Source organism: Scomber japonicus, chromosome 10 (genome assembly GCF_027409825.1).
Source record: "Scomber japonicus isolate fScoJap1 chromosome 10, fScoJap1.pri, whole genome shotgun sequence".
Classification (NCBI taxonomy): domain Eukaryota; kingdom Metazoa; phylum Chordata; class Actinopteri; order Scombriformes; family Scombridae; genus Scomber; species Scomber japonicus.
Genome location: NC_070587.1, coordinates 10,572,647 through 10,586,722, shown reverse-complemented (window position 1 = coordinate 10,586,722; position 14,076 = coordinate 10,572,647). Strand labels below are relative to the sequence as shown.

General features: G+C 40.0%; 2 protein-coding genes across 4 annotated transcripts; both read right to left on the bottom strand.

Annotated features, from left to right (window-relative positions):
* Nucleotides 1-364: 364 nt before the first annotated feature.
* LOC128366558 (protein S100-A11-like) lies at nt 365-1,958 on the bottom strand. Its single transcript, XM_053327296.1, has 2 exons — nt 1,830-1,958; nt 365-499 (listed from the first exon to the last, which is right to left on the bottom strand). The coding sequence occupies exons 1-2, from the start codon at nt 1,956-1,958 to the stop codon at nt 365-367; spliced, it is 264 nt and encodes an 87-aa protein (XP_053183271.1).
* A 1,982-nt stretch (nt 1,959-3,940) lies between these two features.
* On the bottom strand, nt 3,941-13,687 carry pbxip1b (pre-B-cell leukemia homeobox interacting protein 1b). Of its 3 annotated transcripts, none has more exons than XM_053327865.1 (11): nt 13,619-13,687; nt 11,446-11,522; nt 10,924-10,999; nt 10,547-10,617; nt 9,604-10,015; nt 8,398-8,634; nt 8,201-8,224; nt 7,501-7,553; nt 7,110-7,223; nt 6,705-6,939; nt 3,941-6,514 (listed from the first exon to the last, which is right to left on the bottom strand). In XM_053327865.1, the coding sequence occupies exons 2-11, from the start codon at nt 11,494-11,496 to the stop codon at nt 4,917-4,919; spliced, it is 2,871 nt and encodes a 956-aa protein (XP_053183840.1). In that variant the 5' UTR covers nt 11,497-11,522; nt 13,619-13,687; the 3' UTR covers nt 3,941-4,916. The 3 variants fall into 3 exon arrangements, with proteins under 3 accessions (XP_053183840.1, XP_053183842.1, XP_053183841.1); XM_053327867.1 differs by having other exon boundaries at nt 6,849-6,939; XM_053327866.1 differs by lacking the exon at nt 8,201-8,224.
* Nucleotides 13,688-14,076: the final 389 nt, after the last annotated feature.

Below are 14,076 nucleotides of genomic sequence, written 5' to 3'. Positions count from 1 at the left end.
ACACACACATTCTCACTTTTCAGACAATACATTTCCATTCTTGGACTTGTAAGCACAAGCAGCTGATTGTGCTTGTGTCTGGGGACACAGTTAGGTATGGTTCTAATATGGCTGTAGTTGTTGAATAGTATCCTGTGACAGTGTTTGTGCCAGTTTGGCAGCTGCTGGTGAGAGAATGGGATGAAAAGAGAAAAATGCAGACTACTGATAAAAACACAGCATTGTGTAGTTTAAACCAATTTCGGGCGTTTTCCAATTGGCAGAATTCCCATTTTTGTCAAATTGTCACACACAAAGAGTCACAGGCACACAGACATATCATTAACATAAACTATGCGACTGTATGAGAGTATCTGAGGACACTCTATTGGCTGAATCCCCCATGGTTGCTTGCAAGATGCCCAATCAGCTGCCAGAACTCGAGGAAGTTGAGCTCTCCATCATTATTCTTGTCCAATGAGCTCATAAGCCGGTCAGTGACAGTGGGGTCATCACCATTCTGCAAGAAAACAGTAAGGTACATATATCAAATACTAAAAAAAGCAACAGTCACAGGCAGTGAGTTGCTATGAGAGGCAAGCTGACACCACTGGCACGTACACCAAATTCATGCAGATGAGGTGGCTTGGCACAAGGACCTTTGGCTCTGTCACCATCTAGTGGCTGTTTTTATTATTTCAACTGTTCATACAAACAGAAACACGTTGGAATTTTCCACACTTGGAAAAAAGGCAACCTTGTAACTACTACTTTGTGCCACAGTGCTCTGGTTCAACATGAGGAGTGCACACAACACAACCAAAAGAAGACAAGACCAGAGTCAAACTTTGAGGTCTCTTAGGGCAACTCAACTCAAGTTCAAGACCTTTAGCCTATTTGTTCCAGAGGGGCAATTAGCTTTGCAGTAGTAGCAAATGAAAAAAAGAAAACAACAGCAGAGGCCACACATACATGAAATGCATTAAGTTAAACTCTATCTCAGCTCTTTCTTTTTGACAGATTCTTTAATCGGAAAACTTAAACACAAACATTAAATGTAGAGTTATGTCCTGTCCCAGATGTAACTTTGAACTTTTTTCCTCCATAAGGTCAGAGGCAGTTCAAATAGTAATATATTCTTCTTACGAGGAAGTACTGTTCCTTAACACACTTCAAGTATTGCTCAGTAAAAGCATGACAGTAGCTGTTTTGAGCTGTTTTGTACTGAGTATGACTAACAGTTAATTATATATTCCAAGTAAAAAAAAGGGCCAATGTGGCTTCCAGATGATACCCGTTTCAATATGAGTCAGCCCTTCTGAGAAAGCTGTTTCAGCTGGCAAACATTGAGGTTCAGAGCAAACTTGCATTGCAAATCTTTCTCAATGTGCTGTAACCATATAACTGTAGCCAACTATGCACTGTCTCTCTTATAATACTTCCCAATGTTCCAAAACTCATTTGCTTCTATGTAAAATGTTACATGCGTTAACAACTTCCTAAAACAGCTGTGTACCCTTTTTTTTGTTTTTTTTTTAAGCAAAAGTTACTCAAAAGAGGTGAATAGTGCATTTATCAGGGATTATTTTCAAATGCAGATTAGATTATCTAGAAAGTATTTATGGCAGCAGGATGATGAAGGGTATTGATTTTAAAAAAAGTTCCCATGTTCTTCATTACAAAGGAGCAAGTCACCCACACAGGTCTATGACACAGAATTAGCCTTATTGGGCTTTGGCTACACAAGCAAATACTAATCAGTAGGATCATAAAATTGTTGGTTTTGGTGTTTTCATTGGCTATACTGACAAAAAGAAAAATGTAATTCAATTCAAATGATTAATCCTTACCTTAACAAAGTTGGGGAGCTCTGATGCAACCAATCTGCAGAACTCGTCTTTGCTCAGTGTGTCAGAGGAACCATCGCTGCCAGCATACTTCTTGAACTGGGACACCAGTATGGCAATGGCAGACTCCATCACAATCTGACAGACAGATAAACATAAACTTGGAAAAAATATTTCAGGAAAGATAAAGATGAGAAATGCTGTCGATGATAAGCTCAATGACAGAATTGAAACAGTAGCAAGTTTGACTAGAGTTTGATCTGGAAATACAAATCAAAGACTCACCAGCTCTGTTATGTCTGTAAAGAGGGAAAATTGTGAGGACACAAATCTTCACTGCTCTACAGTATATAGCCCACCTCTCCCTCCAATAAAATTAATCATTCACTAATTTGTCTTTATATATTTACAGCTTGTGGTTTCTGCACAATATTCATTGCAACTAGTGAAAGTGTAAACCATGTTTCCCAAACACCACTGACCTTTTTCCATGATGTGACTGCATTTTCAGATGCAAGTTAAACTGTTGACCAATCTGTGGCAGGAGTTATGGATTATTGGGGGAATCACCTCATTCAGGAAAAAAAAAACAGACTAACTTGACAGACAACCTAAGTTAAGATGGGTTAAACATATTACAGTATATGTTAACAAATAGCTTAATGTTTTGCCTAGTGCATGTCAATGCATGGGCAATGGTCTCACATGTTTCCATTTGTTTCTATGAGTGTGAAAATGTGGACAAGAGCAAAATGAAAGTAGTAAATCAAGTATAATTGTACAGTCTGTGTGGCAGAAACTTTTGAGAATGAGGCACTTGGGTTTCATTTCAGACAGAGTGTATTATTTAAGCCAAAGCTCTGACAAGATATGCACAGTTGGCATATTAGGAAGGCTGTTAGTGCTAACAAGCACAATGGCTTTATCATCCAAATATCCCTACACCTAGTTTTCTTGTCTCAGCTGTACGACACACACACACACACGCACACGCACACGCACACGCACACACACACACACACACACACACACACACACACATACACACACACACACACACACATCCCCATACACCTGAAACAGCAGTCTGCAGTTCTCCTCCTTCCATTGCCTCAGCCATCACTGAGGAAGGAGATTGCTGTTAAAAATAAATAGACCACACGACTGATGCAGTGTCTCTTTACAGTGAGTCAGACTTTACTAGATAGTTATTCATTACAAATAAGTATATGTTAGGGAATGTATACCTCCATGAAACTTCCTTTGCTTTACCACAGAGCTGGGAGCACAGATTTATTATATTGTCACTGATACTACAATGCAGCGGTTTTACAATATTTTGAGGTGAAAGTTAAATAGAAGGTGTTGTGACCTGTTAAGTGTCAGTTTCTCACAGAGCACCATTGTTATTTAACTTAGATAACATAGATATGGGATAAAACTGTCTCTTAAATAACATCTATATTGACAGTGTTCATGTAAAAAATGCAACAGTGAACCAGAATAGTGCTCCAGTTTCAGTCACAAATGAGGCAATTATTGACTGAAAATACAGACTCACAGTGACTGAATGACATGAAGTCATCATGGTCAATTTCATCCTCTCATTCCAGCAGCTCTTCTTTCATCTCCTGCTTCATCTTCTCTAACTGTCGGTTAAATGTTACTCCAAACATCCACATACACAGAATATAAAAGGAATGAACAGCAGAAACAGTATCCCTGTGGACAGAAAGACAATGAAGTTAACATCAATCAGGAAGACATTTCGAAGTCCACGGACAGTTCATTCTTTTGCAGTGCCACACACATCAATAGATAACTACTGTGTTCATTCATGTTTGTATATAAAACTTTTTAGAGAGTCCACCAACTTTTCAAGTCAACATAATTGTTCAAATAACCATAAGAGTATTATTAATATTCAATAAAGTCAAATATCCCACCTTCACATCCTATCACACCCTAGAAAATTTAATAGGACTTGTGAAACCAAATTCAGGTGGCGCATGAAAGACAACTTGAAATTACTGATTGTGATAAAATGAGTAGATGTTTGTCTTTGAAGAGGTCAAATAAACAAGAGCGAAAAAGAATACAAAATACAAGTTTTTTCGTCGCATGGATGCATCAAATTTATTGTACTGCTCTTACGAAAATAGTAGGTGCAAATATGAACATCCTTACAAAGTACATGGTTCTGTGTTGTTACTCTCTGAAAAACAACCTTAATGTGGCTACAAGCCCTTAAATCAACAACATTTCATAAGTTAGCAGGTAAACAGAAAAGAAAACATGCTTTTTTTGCAAACTATTTAGCCAGTTCCATAGCCAGCTTAATCAATATAAACAAATGCTACATTCACATAACTTAAACAATAATTAAGGACATTTTAGTGCAGAGTTGTGTACCTGAAAAGAAACATACATGCTCAACATGCCAATATTTTATGTGCCAACCAATCTGGTTTTATTTTTTACTATATTATGCCAGACTTCATAAAATAAGTTAACTGTATATTTCTGCATTTTAGCATAGTTCTTTAAACAAATGTGTTTAATGAAATATGTACATTCATTCAAAAGAAAAAAAACAATGGTTTCCATGACTTCTGATTTCACATAAAATATTAAGCAGTTTTTTTTCAACAGTTTACTGTATGCCCCCCAGTTCATAAAAACAGTTTATTAATGACATGAAGATGATCTGACATTGACAGTCAGAATAAAGCAATCAGCACACTAAGATGGCATAGCGTAGGAGCCTGCCTGACCAGTGAACAGACTTCAACAGTGTTTGAAGAAGAGATACAGTGTGTGATTAAGACTTATATATTCTGGAGGTGAGAGTCAGAAATAAAACAGGATAACATCCAACAAAATCTAACAAGTATAATGTCACTGAAATTACATTTTAAGTTGAATCTCTTGGACAACATAGGGAAGGGGCAAAAATAAGATCCTTTAAAAACAATGACAGGATGATAAATGTGTACTTGTAAGCATTTGTGGTCCATTATTAAGTGTTCCCTTTGAATAGCCCATCATCTGTAATGACTCCTCTTAAGCTTCATGTGACAGATCACTTCTTCAGCCACGTGCTTGGCCACTTTCCTTCCTCCACTCCCCTTTCATTCTCTCCTCTTTTCCTCCAGCTCCTTGCACTGAAAACTTTTTCATGACTTCTCTTTCAAACTGCTCCATCTCTTCCTCTATGGCACTATCCTCTTCGTCACTGTCCTCATCCATATCCACCATGTCTTCCAAAATATCACCCATATCTTCGACGAAATCCTGAAAGCTCATCTGGTCATGAACGAAGACCTCATCCTTGAAGAACTCTGTGGCTAGCTTTTTGAGCTCTTCTCTTTTGGAGGCATCCACACCGACCTTCTCTGCCTTGGCTAAGTATGTCTGGAGGATGGCCTCAAACTCGGGTAAAGGGACAGGGAGCAGCCCCTCTGCCTGGGCACAGGTCTCCAGTGAGTTACATTGCTGTGGAGGTTTAGGGCTATGCTGGAGGCGGTCTCTTTGCTGTACCCAGTACTCAGGTTGATCAAGGGAGGGGTGTTTGTGTGTATGAGGGTGCTTCTTGTCACTCCACTGATGCTGCTCATGGTGGTGGTGATTACTGGTAGGCTTGTGTTCGTCTTTGTTTTTGTAGAAGCTGGATTGGTCCTTTTTCCACTCTCCATACTGCTTTTTCTCTTTCTGTTCTCCTCTTTTCCACTCCTCTTTTTTCTTTTCCAACTGCTTCCTCTCATCTTTCTTCTTCCAGTCCTTATCATCTTTACCATTATTTGTCTTCCCATGGCTCTCACCCCACTGTTTCTTCTCATTCTTCCCCTTCCCTTTACCATGATTTCCGCTAGCTTCCCACTGTTTCCTTTCACCCTTTCTTTTCTCTTCTTTACCATGATCTTTGCCATTTTTGTTCTTCCACTCACTGTCTTTCTTCCACTCACTGTCTTTCTTCCACTCCTTCCTCTCTCCTTTCTCTTTCCAATCTTTTTTCTCCCACTTGTCTTTGCCACTTTCCTTAAAGTCATATTTTGATTTCTTCTTCTCCTTCTCTCCCTTCCACTCCTCCTTGTCTTTGTGTCTCTCTACATGTTCTTTTCCTCCCTTCCAATCTTTCTTCTCCTCTTTTCCCCTCCATTGCTTACCCTCACTCTGTTTCTCGTACTTTGGCTTTTTCCAGTCTTTCTCTTCCTTTAGTTCTTTTCTTTCACTCTTTTCTGTCCTTTCTTTCTTCCCTTCCCTATCCTTCCATGGTTTTCCTTCATCCCCTCTGCTTGCCTTTTCTTTCTTCCAGTCTTTCTCCTTCCTTTGTTTGTCATCACTGTGCTTCTTTTGCTTACCATCCATATCTTTCTCCTTGTCAAATTTTCCTTGCTCATATTTCCCCTTTTTCACCTCCTTCTGCTTCCATTCTGTTTTACCCCCATCTTTGCTCTTCTTTTTCTCTCCTTCTTTCCATTCAGATTTTTCTCTCTCTTTCCTCTCTTTCTTCTCGCCCACGACATGTTTGTCCTTCTTCCAATCTATCTTCTTATCAGGCCTTTGCTCATCCAGTGGTTTCCTCGAGTGTCTCTCAGTGGATCCAGCTGTGACTGGTTTGCTGTCCTCTGGCTGACCACTGGGGGGCGATGCAGTGGGCTTCACAGGCACCTTGGCTGCTTCACTGACTGTTGAAGGAAAGAGAAGGAGTTACAACAACTACAAAGATGAAAAGTGAGCATTCAAGTGAGAAGAAGAGAAACGTAAGAAAAAAGAAAGAAATATCAAGCCTTTCCTTTACTATCTAACAACTATTATCCTACACCCTTTTCCCTCCTCCACGTCCCCTCCCTACCTCCTCCCCCTGTCCCTTTGTACCTGATGAGAGTTTTATTTCAGTCAGAGTGGATCTCAGAGTGTCTAGTTCTTTCTGTAGGGTCGAGACAGACTCCAGCTCTCTCTTCATCCTCTCGTTCTCTTTTTGAAGGACAGGGAGAGATGCAATCTCTTTCTTCAACCTACTGTTTTCCTTCTCCACCTCCTCCCTCTGCAGCCGCTCCGCTGCCCCCTCTGCTGCCTGTCCCTTGGCTACTTTTAGCTCTTCTTTCTGTGCCTGTTGAAAAAAGAAAAGAAAAAAACGATCCAATGAGAATATTACACACTCAGTAACACATTTACGTACAGAGACACATTCATATGTATATGTATGACACACACACACACACACACACACACACACACACACACACACACACACAGAGGAGGGATAGAATAGAGTCACACCTGAAGTTGGTCATGTAGCGCAGAAATCTGCTGGTTTTCGTTGGCTATCTTATTTAGAAGATCTGTACCGTCAGCATCTACTGGGGGTGGAGGAACCTCTGGATTAAGCCACTCCTGTCGAAATTGGCCATGACAACACCATGAGTTTCACAACTTCTCATAATAATTTCTGTCAGATGGGGTTATATTGAGAAGTGAAATGATTGACACATTTATAGTAATTGAAATAATGTTGCCTACTGAGAATGTCACACTAAAAATGGATGTGGTGCTCATTGCACTGAAAAGTAGTTACACAAAGTAGTATATATAATGAATAAAATTGAGACTAGAGAAATCACAGACAGAACAAAGAGACAAAAACTGAGTGACAAATTAACATCAGACTGACCTGTTTTCCTGGTGCTTCTGGATCTTTCAGGTCCCTTGTGTTATAGTCACTCTCTGCAAATTATTATGCAAAGCTTAATTTCCATGTGCATAATACACCGTCAGAAAACACAAGCAAAAGCTTTGGCTCCTTCCCAAACAACCAGCAAGGCTTTTACAGTCAAGTTTTAATTCCTCAGCTGAATAAGAGCATACATTGTATATACTTTTAATTGCTGGTTGAAAACCTTGTCTCTCAAATGTTTCTAATTTTCAGTTTTAACTTTTACTTATCCTCTTTGTTCTTGCAAATCATGCTGATGAACATTCCTAAAAACCTAAATATCAGAGTAGAAAGGCATTCTTGTAATGCTAAAAATTACTGGTGTATATTGTGTTGATTTGGAAGGTTTTCATTTAACAGCAACAAATTCTGCAAGCCTCATAGCAAAAGTGCAGATATCACCTTTTCCCTTGCTTCAGTTTAAAAGCGTGCAGTGCTTTTAAATTGAATTGTCAAATGCAAAAACAGATTTTTTTCTGCATGCACATTCACGCATACAAACACATGCTGTGGGAAAGGAAGCACTCATTCATTCGTACACACACACACACACACACACACACACACACACACACACACACACACACACACACACACACACACACACACACACACACACACACACACACACACACACACACACACACACAAAACCTACCCTCATCCAGGTCCATGAAGACACCTGCAGGTACAATACACCTCAGTCTCAGAGCACCCTTCATCTTGTCCACTACTAGTAGCTCATAACCTTCCTATATTTAACCTATAACATCTTAAAATGTATCTAAAATAACATTAACGCAGCTACAGCCAAAACTGAACTACCCTCCTAATAGCTAACATGGTGATGCCTACCTGAGAAAAAGATTGTCCCGAGGCCTACCAGAATGATGGCACCCAGGATGCACTTGTTTACAGAGAACCCACTCTCTTCCTCTCGCTGTGGTAGCTGAAATTCTTCCTCTGCCTCTTCTTCCTCCTCCGCTCTTCCAATCCGCTCCAGAGCTGCCAAAAGAGACCTCCTTCTCCTCACCTCTGGCTCTCCCTCCTCTCCCGTCTTCTCTGCCCTCTCATCCCCCACCTCTGATTCCCCTGGGGAAGGAAGGAGAAGGTATGAAATAAGTTGTTAAAAAGCGTATGTTGGACACTCACTTTGTAATTTACAGGTTTCATCTACTTCTTGGGTATCCACAAGGCATAAATGGTGAAAACAATAGATCATTTACTTTGCAGATATCGATCAGAAAAAAGACATATTTTTTGTTCTATAACAAAGTTGTTGCACATTATTGGGTCCAAATTTGCTCTTGCACTTAAAGTGCCGGCATTGTAACTGGCCTGATGCTAAAGTATGAGCCAAAACTCCTCATGGGAGGTAAGACATGTTTCTTTACTGGCTCTGCTACGCATAGTACGCTGGTTAATTTACTGCATTGTCTTTCCTTGTTTTCCATTTAACTCCATAAATAAGTAAAAATAGGATAAATGTTGCAAATGCTTAATTTTGGAAAAATAGTGCTACCAAGTTTCAAAACTATTCGCATCACATTTAAAAAATGGACCTTGTTTAGAAACTCACTGACACTCAATTCTGTTTGGCAAAAAATGCACAACAGAGCAAAAGAAGGCTCATTTTTTAATGCTGTAGTGAGACAAAGAGCTGCAGTCCAAAAACACCTGACTGCAAAAAAAAACTTCCCAGGTCCCAGTCCCTCTGAACCCAATTTACTTCTGCAGGGTGTTACGCAACTTAAGGTTTCTCTGTCACATCGTGCTCCCTTCCACATACTAACCATTGCCTCTCCAGACAACCTCCTGGCCCAGATACTGAACAAATCCATAACCAGCTGGTCTACTAAATACACTTCAACCACAAACAGTATCTGGCTTAGTTTCCAAAGACAGAATATGAATACTGCAATGAATTTAACAACACACACATAATAAAACTGAAGCTAAACTGAATATAATTTTATGTAATTGTGACTTTAAAGTACATTTTGTTGAAATACACACTAACCCAGACCAAAGTCAAAAGTTGCGCAGTCTTGTTGTTCGTACCTGCCTGTTTCCCTAAGTCAGTTGTCCTTGGAGACAGGCCTGACTCCTCCCCTTCCTGTTGTAGCCCCTCCCCATTTAACGAATGCAACGCTCCTTGCTGTGGCGGCCTCTCTTTTTCCTGTGTAAACTCAACCCCTCCCAGAGTTTCTGTGCTCAGCAGTGAGGCTGGGGGCTCATCAGGGGAGGGACTTATGTGGGTATAGGAGTCAGAGAATGAATCTGGGTCTGGGGTGGACTGTGCCACGCCTTCAGCTAGGCCCTCTGACTGGATGAGTGCATCACCGCCAGGGAAGGAGCTGCTCGAGACTTCCAGAGAGGAGGGTACGGGGGCATCAGTGATAGTGGTGGGCACGTCGGCATGGTGATTTGTGCTGGAGATTTCACTTGGCTCTCCTTTTTTCTCCTCTGATACCTGAGTATTACAAAAAGGAAAATAAAATTCCTGAGATTATTGCCAGTGAAAGGTTTTGGATAACCCTATATTTTAGCATTTTTGCAATTCATTTTTAATTGTTTTTTTGTTCTTTGAGTATAAAAAATAGAAATTTAACGTTTGCACTATTTCTTTTTTCCTTTTGTCACTATCAAACACAAACATTATACAAATTGTCACCAAGACTGTCAAGAAGCAGTAGCTTAGTAACAGCTGAAATGAGTCACTTCCTATATAAGGGTGTTAAATTAAATGTGCGATAATGTGGTTACATCAGGGACGTGTTAACCACAAAGGACACCCTTTGGCTTTTCAGAATCATGTATTTCCTGTGGCTATGGTAAATTGTTTCAATGTTGCAATTCATGCTGCAATTCAGAAATGAGTATTCAGTCAAACAATGGTTTAATCAGAGAATACGAACTATTGAAAAGCATTCATTGGCTACATATTCAGCAGAGATGTATAACAAATAGTGCTATTAGATGATAGGATATACTGCTGTCTTACCAGGTGTTCCTCCACAGAGAGTCCCTCTGCAGGCGCTGTATCCTCTGCAGGCTGCTTGTTTGCCCCACAGCCTTGCTCATCAAACACAGACACAGGAGCAGAGTGGGGAGTCATTTAGAGCAGTAGTTTACCATTTTTTCAGTTGTGCCTCCTTGAAATGGAGCAAGCAGTTGGGACACCTGTCACCAGTGTGCATGTGCAGAATGATAATGCGTAATGGTACACTATACATAAATTTCACTTCTTCCATTTCATTTAAGCAATTATCACAGAGGCAAAGAGGCAAAAGTAGGAAAATGAGAATTATATTAGGCTTGTGTGTTAGAAATGTAGTTTTCCTGTGTCATGCAAGTCACAGTCGTCAAATATAAAACCACCTTCTGTATATGTATGGCTTTCTTCATGGTGCTCTGTCCCTTCTGCCAAAGGCCTCAGGGTTTCAGCAGCAGTCTCCTGGTAAAAAAAAAACACACACAACATATAATCAAACACACAGGCATTAATACCACTGGCATACCTTCAATGGAGAAATGCAGGCTTCTCTGACAATTTGTCTCTTGATTGAAACTGAGCATCAGAAATTACTACGCTCTTTTTTCCACAACAGCCACTGCCAAAGTGCCACTGAGCAAACCAGTCAGCGTGTGTCTGTCTAACTAGCCCTCAGGCCAGCGCTGAAGATTTCTAAAGCCAGTTTGGCTTTCTGAATAATAGTTAAAACTGGGGAAAAAGAAAAGAAACATTGGCAGTTATTACAGAAACCTAATTCATATTCAGGTGACCCAAAAGAAAACTCAAGTGGGACAAGGAGTTTTCTTTTTTAAAAATAATGTATTTTCATTGAGGTCATGCACACAGCGACTCCACATATTCTTATTCTCTTTTCAAAGTGGTAATACCTCAGGAGTGAGGATTGTCCAGCTGTTGTTAGTACTGCTGCTGCCAGACATGGCCCCCTAGAGGCTTTACCTGTCTCCTACAACACAAGAAGAACATGCACAACAGATTACATGTAAATAACAGAGATAGATGTGATGGAAGAAACATGCATAACATCATGAAGATTCAAAGTTGATACAGTGTTGAATATATGATGTATGTATTTGACGGTGGAGCACTGTGAAGAAATCAAATGAGACTGATGAGCATCAAATAGAAAATCCTCATTGTAAGTCTTCATAATATCTGCACCTAAACCTGTTTGATTCTGCAACAAGAACAATCATTGACCTTAAAAAGTTTTTGGCACAGTAAGAATGCACTAACTGAAAGAGCTGCAAGCAGTATATTATTTAGAGGCCTGCCACAAGTCCACAAATACGGTGACAGCTTTGTGTACTGCAGGATCAAAAAAATTTACATCCCTTTTGTTTACATATGCACAGGATTTGAATGCATGTCTTGGTCATTCTGCCAATAAAGGACCTACTGTAACGCATTGCTCTCTGTGTGTGTGTTATGTGTGTATTGGTGTGTGTGTGAGAGTGAGAGAGAGAGAGAGAGAGAGAGAGAGAGAGAGAGAGAGAGAGTGTGTGTGTGTGTGTGTGTGTGTGTGTGTGTGTGTGTGTGTGTGTCTGTGTGTGCAGGAAGTCCAATTCCCTAGGCGCATTCAGTTCTTCATTAGTAGTTTATGTGTGTTGTGGGCCTTTTGGTCACCCTGGCTTTTGACTAGCTGGAAAATGTTTTGGCAGAGTCTCGGGTAACTAAGGCCAGCACTTTTATAGAGATATAAACAACAGAATGGACTGTCCATTACAAAGCTGCTGTTCTGTTAACGGATATTTACTGTACCTCTAAGTAATGACTAAGTGGTTACAAATTTCAAGGTAAGATAAACATTTGGTGGCAGGTTATCCTTATTGTACTTCCGTGGTAAGGTATCTGGCCAACAAAACCTGTTTTATACCTGGATCACTCAAGCAGAAATACAATCTGATATTTCAATTTCCCTCTATGGCCTGGTCAAGTGTCAGGTACTACAGCTTTACAGCCTTTTCTTTATAACAACTGAGGATGATGTTTAGATTATGTATTATGTTTAGTTTAGCTTTCTTCAGTAAATGCAGAACAAGCCAACCACTTACTTTAACACCACACTGTCTAGGTAATGACACACTTCACTCCTCAAATTCAATTCTCTTCCTGCTCTGCAATTTAGGTCTCCTAATCGAGTGCCTCCCAAGAGAAGTCTACTGAATCTAGCCTAGGGCCCAAGGAACATTGTGGAGGATATAGTGGAATGGCTTAAATAGATATCTGCTAAATATAGCTGCCATGAGATTGACTAGAGATGCAGAGGATTGCCATGGGGAACACAACAGAGCAAGTGTGTGTTCTGAGGACAGTTTTTAAAAGATATTTTTATAAAGCACCACAGAGCTTGCAGCTTTTAACAGGGAAAAATTATTTTCAATGCCTTGCAGTCAGGTCTTAAACTCTAATCTTTATGAGTCTATGTCTGTGCAGTCTATGTGCATCTAGCATTGGATGCCTGAGTTATATCAGATACCTTAACATACAATAACTACCATCAGTTTTATTCATGTATCACGCTTTTTTCTTAACAATATATTTACAGCTGTGGGCCTAAACTTGGTCTCTGCAAGGGAAGAATGACCAAAAAAGGTCAGGAGGACTAAAATACAGTACAAGCCACTAGGATAGCAATGTTGTGCTGTCAAAACAAGCACCATATCTAGCAACATACACAGGAAAACATCGCGGTTTACACCATTATGCTATGTACACAGATGACTAGTAGTCTGACGTATTTAACAGGAAATGTCATATGGCGATGAACTCAAAGGAAAACATAACTTAAAACCCTGTTAGAGGCCAGTATAAGAGAGATGAGTCTTTAAACTTAGCTTATTGTTAACATTAGCCATATACAATGTAAACTTTTTAAGGTTAGTTGCTTCAATGGTCAAAGTCGAGGAACCAGGAAAAAGAGTCAAACGACGTTACACAGGCTATGTGGAAATGAACTGTAGGCTACTGTGAGCAAATATACGGTTGTTCCTTTATAATAAAAACACTTGCAAACTATATCCAAATTCAGGTCAATCTTACCTTGGTCGGTTTACTTCGGACCCAACAGACTGTCACAGATACACTTGTCTCTTCATCCAACTTCAGAACTATGAGAACATGCCTCCTGAACTTACATGATCCACGCAGCTGTCGTCCAATCACACACAAGAGTCGCTATTGTACCGCCTCCCGTCCTCCAGCTCGACCAATAGCAACGCGGTGTCACCCCAGTTCACTAGGGAAACTTCCAAGTTGATTGACACACGCAGGTGATGGAGAACATGCAAAACATACATCTTACATGGGTTGAGTTAGAAGTCTATGATAACAGCAGCCTCCGTGTAATTTAGTTTGGCAGTCCATTGGTCTGGGATGATTCCAGGTTGATGTTGATATTTTGGGTGACTATTCTTCGGTCCAATAGACAATTTATACAAGTCATCCAACTTTGTGAAATGAAATAAATACAGGCCTTACAATCTCATCATAGGCATCTA

Coding starts and splice junctions, on each gene's coding strand:
- LOC128366558 (XM_053327296.1), bottom strand. CDS start 1,958: ATGGAGTCTGCCATTGCCATACTGGTGTCCCAGTTCAAGAAGTATGCT. Junction 500..1,829: donor AGCTCCCCAACTTTGTTAAG/GTAAGGATTAAT, acceptor GTTTTCTTGCAG/AATGGTGATGACCCCACTGT.
- pbxip1b (XM_053327865.1), bottom strand. CDS start 11,496: ATGTCTGGCAGCAGCAGTACTAACAACAGCTGGACAATCCTCACTCCT. Junction 11,000..11,445: donor GGACAATCCTCACTCCTGAG/GTATTACCACTT, acceptor TTTTTTTACCAG/GAGACTGCTGCTGAAACCCT. Junction 7,554..8,200: donor CTTCATGGACCTGGATGAGG/GTAGGTTTTGTG, acceptor AATAATTTGCAG/AGAGTGACTATAACACAAGG.